Here is a 10,279-nt window from a genome sequence, read left to right on the forward strand (position 1 = left end):
TCCTAAGCCTCACATTCATGTGAAAAATCCTTTGTCTAGAAACATAAGTACGAGGCTAAACATGTACAAAGTATTGTTATTCAAATTTAGGCGCCATATATGCAAAAGGCCTATTGTAAACTAATCTTCATTTAATGACTACAGGCCTTTCATGGACTGCCCTGATACAACTAAAAAGCTGTTTAAGAACACGACTGTTGGAACTAAAACGGGGAAATGACTCAGTTTCAAGAAGACAAGGAGGATCGGTCCGATCGGCTAGGAGTGCGTTCCTTTGGGATGATCCGAGAAAGGATCACTGATCCAAAATCACTTGGATCATACTGCATCAAAGGAACCGAAAAATCCTTTCCCAGAGTGGATTAATCGTTCCGGATCGCTTAGACAAAATTTAAAGACGTTAGTTTTGTGGAATAGATTTTCTTTCCCTATGTATTCATATAAAATTACAACAGTATATAATGTCCTTTAATGCCTCCTTAAATGTTCTCAGTGCCACTAGAAGCTTAATTGGCTAAATGAAAAAAAGTGATATGAAGGGTAAAATTGGAGCTAAAGGTCTTTTTTGTGGGAGGAGGAAGGGGAATTTTTAAAATATTATTAGTAGCCGTAAGAACACAAAAGCAAGGCTCTAAGTCGGCCCTTATTGTGCTGCAGACGTTTCAGGGCAGTGGGCTACAAAAACCCTCCCTACCACCTGGGCCCGGTTGTTCGAAAACCGATTAACTTAATCCAGGATTAGCGTAAACTTTGGTTTAATTTTTTCAACTTTTCAGTGCAAGTTTCTTTTTGTTATTTTTGGTAAATTCAAGATTGACTTCCTCTATTCTAATGTAAAATTTTGCCAAATATCAGCGTTGTACAATATTTGGGAGTAGAGAAATAAACTCCTTGGTAATTTTTAAATCTGAGATTAGCGTTAATCGGCTTTCGAACAACCGGGCCCTGAAGTCTTAAATGTCAACAGTTGCTTCAGGGTAGTACCCTGATCACATTTCAGACTTCACATACTGGGCCCTTTAGACGTCCATATACCCTACGTGCAATGCATACCTGGCCAGTTGATAGTAAACAGTTAATGAAGAAAAAGTGAAGAGGACGACTTTTTTGGTCTGATTAATTCATAACAGTACCTTGCAATCTATTTCGAACAATTCCCCAGATCATTAATTTAATTAGCTCCTACAAATTAATTTTTGTATTGACCAAGAAATTATAATCTTCAAAATTTCCATTCGTCTAGTTTGTAAATGCGTCGTCTCTGAAGCAACAAATGTTTGGCAGAATACATGATAAAAACAATAAGAAACCTATAAAAATTAAAAGCTATAAGAAATTTACAAATCTACCTAGTATTGCAATGCACTGATAAAAAAATTGGGTTGTATCTTCATCAGCTCCAAATCCAGCCTGCTATACCTTTCCTCTCCGTACAGTTATTCCCAAATGACCCCCATTCTTTTTTGTTTGCACTGAACAAACAAAAGAATACGAAAGAGGCAGGTATTTTGAAACACAGTGAATTATCCTAAACACAGCCTACAAAATCAGTTTTTATGTACAATTTAGTTTACAAAGAAAAACCGAGATCCACTGTCTGTCCAGGCTCCAAACGGACAATATGGGTGTGTTGCCGAGGGGCACCATATCGACCAGCGGACACAGCATAACTGCCAGGGGCTACTTCTACTTGCACATCTTCCATTCTTTGAAGCTTGAAGGCAAAGTTCAAAGGTCAGAGTAACAAAAGAAACAAGTGCCTTATTTGTCCATGGATGAACACAAACCAACCTCAAAAATGCATTACTTGCAGAAAAAGCTGAGCTTGTGTGTTTCACAGTAACATCACCATTGTTCCAGTTTCTTTATAAACAGTACTGATAACTAACTGTAAATGGGTGTTGTCCTCAGTGGCATGTGTACAGAGATATATGTGACAGAAATCAAGAGAGGCCTTATGCTACTGTAAATTTGATGGATGGTGGCTTAAGAGAACCTTTGCTGATCAACAGAATCATGAACTTATTTTTGTGTTCATAACCCAGGCCACTCTCAGAAGGTATCCGCTCGGCTTGGGCCAAGCCAATTTATGCACAACATAAATGCATGGCCGGTCACAGTGAAAAACGAATGTTAAAATCCTACAAAATCTACACTTTGTGGCAGCCATACTGTAGAATATGGCATGTTAAAAATGGCCATCATACGTAGCAAGTGATCTATCTGAGTGAGACAATAAAAGCGAATTGGGGCTATTTCCCAGACCTAAAGACATTCAGCATTGTCGGAGTGTGAGTGTACATTTTACAGTCAAAGAAAGTTGATTAAAAAAGGGATTTGTCTTGCAGCACACCAGATGTAAGAGAACTGACAGCTTAAAAAATGTACTTACTGGGTGTCGCCGAGGAACCAAGTTATAATCTTGTTGATGGAATCTGTTGCAATGGTTGTCATCCTGGGCATTACATTCCTCTTTAGCCCTGCAGTTAAAATAGCGCTAAGGATGGAAATGATATTGTGCAAGTTAGTTCCAATATACTCATTCAATAATTCAAACTGGATTAAATTTCGATAAACACTTAAAAATCAAGATAAGCGAAAAAAGTTTAACAAATGTTTTGATGTCTACATGAAATCATTTTCAAGCAACTATGAAAACTTCAAGTGACTAGTAATTTATACAAGTGAAGAGTGATGGGTTTAAACAATCTACAACACTGCATATGTTAATATTATTATTAATATATGCAGTGTTGTACTTAACACGTAAGTAAAATAGTTTTGCATGTATAGCATTCAGTAAAACACTGCACATAATATATGTTAATTTAAACCTATCACCCTTCACTCTTATAACTTAGAACGCTTTCCAATTGACAGAACTACCGGCCAGTTCAGGAGTATGGAAGGACTGTCTCTACAATGCCTTCCAATTTAACACCCCTAGAGGATGGACCTCAAGATGACATATACTCCTCCGGAAGAATACTTGGGATGGATACAAGTATACAGTTAAGTATATACAAATATTCCTTCATTTTCATTGCAAACTGACGGGTCTGACCAGCCAGTTCTGACAAAAGGAAAGCGCTCTTAGTCACTTGAAAATTATGTCATGGCAACACCAAAACATTGCATTAAACTTATTTCACTTATGTTTATTCTTAACATAAACTCAATAATTCTCAATCAAACAAGTTACCACATCACCAGAATACATGTAACTTACATTCAACAATCTAGTTACAGTATTACTCTGAAAAGCCTTGAAATGCCATTTAGGGAATGCAATGGACTTCTGTTACCTCTGCATTTGAATTTATTCATCTACGTTTGAAGTACTGTGACAATATTAGATAGATCACATCCACAGTAGTTCAAATAAGAACCTGGTAGCAGGCAGAACTACCTGATTGTGAAGAGGTTATCATATATCATTATCATATCTTTCTTTACCCTCGGATTTTAAAGTAGCATGGTGTGGCTAATATCTGTGAGCATTTACCCTCCCAACCAGGACGTACCACAGAGGACAGACCACAACACCAGGAATTCCATGCCCTACTCTTTATGACTAGTGTGTGGGTTCTTTTACGTCCCACAGGGTTATGAACATTATTCACCGAGCTTGAGGTGAAGAATTGTTTTAGTATATATAAATTACATATGTGATTATTTGAAAAATATCCATTTTCGGTAACACAATATTATTCACCCTTTGACACCCAAACCGGCCTAAACCGGCCTACGGTTAAGCTCTGTCTAACGCCAGACGATTTTACTCGTCAATGGGGAGCCCCTGGGAGTCAATGGGTCAAATTCTTCGTCTGTCACCCCGACAAAACATCTTGTGGCCATTTTGCAACCAATCAGTGCAGAGAATTTTCAATAATCACCTATGTAATTATTCTAACGAAGGGTTGTGAGACAGGAACGATGGTTTATCATCCTTATCCCAGAAGACTAGAGAGTGTAGCCATGTGCAGATGTCATTACTGAGGCAGCACTTTCTCCTAAGTTATATCAATACCCTGAGTTTAGGTCTGGCCGGATTTTTTATCCTGTGACCTCCCACACAGCAGTCTGATGCTCAACCAACTTATTACCCACTTGAGGAAATTCCACCACAGTTGAAAATTTCCACAAACAATTCAATCATTAAATTTGTCATAAAATTGTTTATACTTACACATTTGTCATCTCAACAATGTTTTTGTCAATGCGGAACATCCCAAATAAAATACTAATGATTGGCGAAGAGAAATGACTTGGAATGTGTGTTTTAAGGCACTGAGTGGACTGCGGTTTTTAATACCAGCAAATAACCAGCCCTTACCACTACCAGGTAGCTCAATTCAGAAGCTTACCTTGCATTGCCTACTGGTAACATTCATATATTGTAACACTGTGTCAAAGGCATCTTCTATGGTGGTGTAAACTTTTGGTTCCTGTGAAGTTAAAAACATTCCAACAATAAACTCTCCTTTTAATTCAACGCCAAAACTCAAACCCTGATAAAAATAAGTATGAGACGTACCTCTCCTTGTTGTGGTCAACACAAGAGAAAAGCACCACTGAATTTGATAAACTATACCGCAGATTAAATACCTCCATGGAGTGTAATGAAGTGTTTCTCTGTGGTGGCCACTCAACTTTCCTCAGCAAAGCCTTATTTAGAGTGGACACCCCCTGTCTTCCTGATCTACACAAAGTACAATGCAACCAACTATCTTCATCCTGAAATACACAAACCACAAGTTGCAAAATAATCATTATTCAACAGATGTTTCCAAAGCTTCTGACACAGTCTTGGTTGATGTGCTGCGGCAGCTTGACAATTTTTCCCACTCTGAAAGCAGTTTTCAGGCCATAGTGGGATTTGGAAGGTATTTAGACAGTAAAACAGTAATTAGCAGCAGACTCTACAAGGGAGGTTAGGGAGTCTAGTCGTATCCTTGGCCAAAAAAGGTTGAAGGCTATGATCACTGAAATTTCATTTCCCAGGTAATATAAAATGGAGAAAATAGGTAGGAACTGTTTGTTCAATTTGAATACAAGTCTTAATTATATTCTCCAAAAGCAACAGTACTAGCATTAAAAAAGCAAAAAAGCAATCAAGTGAGAAGATTGGTTTTCGTTTGTACATGAAATCTATCTTAAGCCGGGATAAAATTATTTTGATTTTTTTGTTTTTTCTATGTTCTCAGCAGATATGTAAGCTTAACTTAAGTCAAAATTGCGTTACCGAAGGAGTCACTAAAAACTAGAACTAAAACTCTGACGCTAAACAGAAATGCGAGATAGCTGAAACGGTTTGCAAATGTATCACTTAAAGTACTACAGTATAAAAGTATAACACGACTCACTGACCTTTGAGGGCATCGTACGGGAAACTTCTTGCTCCGCGTGAAATTTTTCTTCCTTTCCGTTGCTGTGTTTCGTCTGATGTACGCGCCGTACAGGTTACACAACGCGCAAAACCGCGCAAGGTCAAACTATCCCCTTGGAAGGGAGGGGTGAGTAAAGTAAAGGAAAAAAGAAAAAGAAAAATAGAAAAGAAGACTTTCAAACACTCATCATGTTAATATTGTAACTTTGGATTTTCAATCGATGTTGCGGTTTCGTTTGGTTTTAAAAGTTTAGAAAGTCGGGCTGTGTTACAATTTTTTTTCTCTTCATGTTATATGTCAGCGGTTATCCATATGCGCCCTAGAAACTGCATGGCAACAAAACAAGCACGGCACGCGCTGAATCGAAAAACACTGCCATTGATCAAACGTTCGATTTCAACATGGTTAGCCCTTCTTATGGGGAACACGTTGTTCCACTCCGTGGAAGGCCAACAATCTTCGGAAATGTTTACGAGAAGAACGTTGTTTTCCTACTTGACACTTCGGGATCCATGTATCACAGTCTGGATGTGGTCAAGGAACATTTGCTGGAGATACTTTTCGCGCGTGCGATTTCCGGCCGAGACACCATGTTCAACATCATTGAATTCAACGAAGAAGTGAATAAGTGGGCTGACCGACTAGTCTCTTGTACACCTCGCACGGTCAGTATTGCCAGCGAATGGATCCATAAACTCACTTGCGGAACATCAACAAACACAATGGAAGCTTTGATCGAAGCCTACGAGGATGAAGGCATGGACGCGATATATTTAGTAACCGATGGCTTACCCGATCAAACTCCTGCGGTCATACTGGAGAACGTTCGTCGTCTTCATAAAGGAAGACCTATACACGCCCTGTATCTCACGGGAACACACTCTGATCCCGCAGCCAAGGAATTTCTCGAAGATCTGGCAAAAATCACCAAGGGATCATTTCACATTGTGAGCTTAACACTCTATGGAAGAATTCAGAAAGTGTCTCCTATATTCAACCAAAAAACTGAATTCACGCGCCATTACGATGGCGAACTCTTATCTCCAAACCTCGCGACGGGATTGAGCAGCTCCAACACTTTCCTCGAACGTCCAACATCTGCACCCCCAGCATCCGGATTTGTACCGAGGGTGTATGACCATTTCCCAAGGGTATATGATCCCGAGGGTTCAGTCACTATCCTTAAGGCCCCTCATGGATCTGTACCTATTCCATACGTTTCATGGAATAAGTACAACCAGGAAAGGGGCACGTCAAAAGTCTTGCAATATGCTGATGCTGTGCTGGCATCCAGTGGGCTGTCGACGAAAAATGGTGAACAGCCTTTCAACAAGAGCAATGTTCCTGTCGCAGCTAGCATAATGAAGGGCATGAAGGTGTTGGCACGAAAAGATTCTGATGGTCTTTTTTATATGGCAACAGTCAAAGAACAGGTATAGCAACAGTTTTTCCATAATTTGTTCTAAACAGGCACACTTTACTAACCTGGCTCTCGTGGTTTCTCTTGTTCATGTACTGTGAAGAGAGCAGAAGAAAAACCAGGGGTTCCAGGTTGACCAGATAGTGCAGTCCAGTGCAGTGCAGTGCAGTGCAGTGAATTATTGTTGAAATATGGGTGATGGTGAAGAATGGATGGATTTGGAAGAACGTTAAAATTTGAAACTCTCCACTGATTTACTCTCAATGTTTATTAATATTGAAGTATAGTTCCATTCGCTTTTTTTTTATTATGGACCTTAACAGTAGTAGGGCCAGAGGTGGGACCCTCTGACCCCCTCCCTTCACTGCTTTCCTCAATTAAAAAAAAAACAGATCTTGGATGACTAAAAATTTTTGGATGCTACTACTCTAGCATTGCTAATTAAGAGTTTCTGTGCTCTACATTTAGGGAGAAAATGGTACCTTTGTTGTTGAATTTGATCAATGCCTGGCCCTTCGCAAGCCACATCTACAGGAAGTTGCACTTTTTGATATGATTGCCTATAAAGATGCAGTTAGACACCATGTGTGTATTGGAGACAAAGTGCTTGCTCCTTGGCAAGATGATGGACGTTATGGACCGGGAAGTGTCCTAGATGGAGTTGACCGCAGGGATGTCCAGACCAAAGGTAATCACTTGCATTCTCTCTTGCATTTTTTTTTATTTTTTATTTAAACATTTATTTAAAGAAGTTTGCCTCAAGAGCATACACTTTGCTCATCTAGGGGTCACACTTCTAAATAAATTTTACATCAATAAAGAATGCATAAGAGCCAGACAATTACGAAAATGAAAATGCTGAAAAGAGGTCAAAAGTGTTAATCACCTTTCTTGAAACACTTACTTTCAATAATAAATCTTTGCACTTGAAAAAAGAATTCCTTGTTCTTATCTAATGTCAAAAGAGATGAACCATTTAAAAAACTATTCAATAACGTTGAATCGGAAATATTTGACCACCTTTCAGCAAAAAGAGTCGCAGCACAGGTGAGCAGGTGAGATCTTACGGCAGCATAAAACGGGCATTTGATCAAATATTGTTTAACAGTCTCATGATCGGCTCCACAAAGACAGGCTGGAGAAACTTTTTTACCTATTCTAAACAAATAATAATTAAGTGCACATACATCAAGTCGCAGGCGAGTGTGTAATACCGAGGAATATCTATCTATTGAAAAGTCAAACAGGATATTATTATTGGCACTATATTGAAATAAATTTTCAATTCTTTTTTAAAAGACCCTATAGACTCAATATTTCGTATTTCTGTACTGAGTTGGTTCCATAAAGCAATAGCGGATGGGAAAAAAGAATTTCTGAAATGTTCAGTACGAGTAGCAAAAACTGAAAAATGAATAGAAGAACGCAAGGAATAATGTGTTCTTTGAAAAACTTGAGATGGTAGCAAATCAAAAAGGAAAGCTGGACTATAGTTGTTTACAATCTTATAAAATAAAACTATTCTATGAATAATTCTCCTAGTTTTCATACTTTCCCAACCTAGTTCCTCAAGCAGGCGTTGCCTGCTAGTTCCTTTTATAGCACCAGTAACCACTTTGGCCGCCTCGTATTGCACATGCTCGAGAAGATCACTCTCAGTATCAGTACAACTGCTCCAGGTAACATCTGCATACTCCATTACAGGACAAAAATAAAACAATGATCACAATTAGCAGGCAGGCTGAAGGTTCCCGAGTTAACAAAGAAACCCGGCGAATTAGTAATTATCAAATCAAGGATAGTCTCACCAGATTCTGTTATTCTAGTTGATTCATTAATTATCTGAGAAAGATTATTACATTCCAACCAATGATAGAGCAAAGAGCCAAAATCACTGCACGCTGAAGGATTTCCCGGGTCGTAATGGCCATTAAAATCACCCAATAAAAAAACAAATGTATTGGGTTCAAGACCGATTTGGTCGAAACACGCTTGTAGGTTGTTCAAAAAACTGCAACTCAAATGCAACTCTCTTGCAACTCTCTTGCACTTGTTGAAGGCGTAGGAAAATGGCACTATTCAAGATACAATGTATAATCATACAACTTGGTGTGATGGGCAGGTCAGCAAGATTTGATGGTTAAAGTATGCGGCTACACTGTAGCAGCTGAACGTTCTGTGTTTTATGTATTGTACCATTCAAGTGCATGGAATCTTTTTACAAAAATCACACCTCCCAGTTTTGTCTGTCTTTATTTTTGCTAAACAATAATAATAGAGTGTCCTAGACTCCCAAGTGAAAATCATGTAATTCTTTGTTGACAGGTTATGAAGGAGGCGAACTTCTTGTAGCATTTTATAATGGCAGAACTGAAAAGCTATCACCAGGGGTAGCCGTGAGAATCCCACTTACTGTATTTGATCGCATAGTGACAGAACTTCAGCTGCCAGAGTCCCAGCGGAGAAAAATCCGGTTAGCCACAGACACATCAATTCCACCTTACCAAGGAAAAACACCTCCTCTTCACACAACTTGGCATCGACCATTCAGTCCACCAAGACATTCCAAACAAGCCACACCTGAGAACAATCATAAAGAAGCCCTAAGCAACAAAATAAAAGCACAGCTTGAACAAAACAAACATTTGCTTGAGAAATTGAAGTTTGACGAGACAGAAGAAATTGAGGATGATTTATCAGCTACAGATGATGAATTAAATGTAACAAATACAAAACCAGAACCTGAAACTTTTGATGTTGGTGTGGGAACTGAAGATCTTGGTAAGTGTCCTGACCAAAAACATGTCTTCACACTGGGCAATTTTTTTAAATAATCATTTCTTGCTCCAACTAAGAAGGCCTGTCTAATTTTGTTAACTGGGGTGTTCTTAATTCCAAGTGGTCAAAGTTCTTGGGACTCTGGATGAGTCCTCTCTCTTTGTCAATAATTTTGTTTTGGATTATCAAGTCCAAAGTGCAGGAAGAAGGCATACACATAAGTGTATGCTTCAAAAGAAATCACATGAATGAAAGTTACTGTAGCCTGCAGAACAGGCAGATCCTCGCGCTTCGCACCCGTGCATGAATCGCACTGGCCCCGCCAATCCGCCTGTTTTGCAGGCTAATGAAAGTCAACTGTATGACTGTATTAATCTCCATTAAAATGGGGCTTCACACTCTTCAGTCAGGGATCCATAGAGTTTTCTGGACTTGCATATTAATTCCCAGGAAAAAATACAAGTGTTTTTAATGTGTACATTGCATGGAGAATCTCTAGCTGCAGCCCACCAAGATGTTTTTTCATCCTGTCACCTGGAGTCTTATTTTAACTAAAACAACCAGAGAAAGTCAGCATTCTGCAAAGCCAGCTTGTCCTACTTATTCCTTGTTTTTAAGGTATGATACAGCAGGTGGATCAACAAATATTGCTTGATTCAGACTGACCTCCAGATATCACCTTAGAAGCCTA

At 38.9% G+C, this 10,279-nt stretch overlaps 2 protein-coding genes across 3 annotated transcripts in view; one reads left to right on the plus strand and one right to left on the minus strand.

Moving 5' to 3' along the window:
- Positions 1 to 404: 404 nt before the first annotated feature.
- LOC138042822 (A-kinase-interacting protein 1-like) lies at positions 405 to 6,306 on the minus strand. Of its 2 annotated transcripts, XM_068888844.1 has the most exons (6): positions 6,183 to 6,306; positions 5,371 to 5,502; positions 4,609 to 4,737; positions 4,368 to 4,448; positions 2,393 to 2,497; positions 405 to 1,714 (listed from the first exon to the last, which is right to left on the minus strand). In XM_068888844.1, exons 2-6 carry the CDS (start codon positions 5,380 to 5,382, stop codon positions 1,571 to 1,573), a joined length of 471 nt encoding a protein of 156 aa, XP_068744945.1. In that variant the 5' UTR covers positions 5,383 to 5,502; positions 6,183 to 6,306; the 3' UTR covers positions 405 to 1,570. The 2 variants fall into 2 exon arrangements, with proteins under 2 accessions (XP_068744945.1, XP_068744944.1); XM_068888843.1 differs by lacking the exon at positions 6,183 to 6,306 and having other exon boundaries at positions 5,371 to 5,669.
- Positions 4,870 to 10,279, plus strand: part of LOC138042820 (uncharacterized) — a 12,993-nt gene continuing 7,583 nt past the window's right edge. Inside the window, exons 1-4 of the mRNA XM_068888841.1 lie at positions 4,870 to 4,886; positions 5,692 to 6,823; positions 7,279 to 7,498; positions 9,136 to 9,591. Of these exons, the coding sequence (XP_068744942.1) occupies positions 5,792 to 6,823; positions 7,279 to 7,498; positions 9,136 to 9,591 (1,708 nt within the window). The 5' untranslated portion in view covers positions 4,870 to 4,886; positions 5,692 to 5,791. The remainder of the gene's footprint in view (positions 4,887 to 5,691; positions 6,824 to 7,278; positions 7,499 to 9,135; positions 9,592 to 10,279) is intronic.

Source organism: Montipora capricornis, chromosome 3 (assembly GCF_036669925.1).
Source record: "Montipora capricornis isolate CH-2021 chromosome 3, ASM3666992v2, whole genome shotgun sequence".
Taxonomy (NCBI): Eukaryota; Metazoa; Cnidaria; class Anthozoa; order Scleractinia; family Acroporidae; genus Montipora; species Montipora capricornis.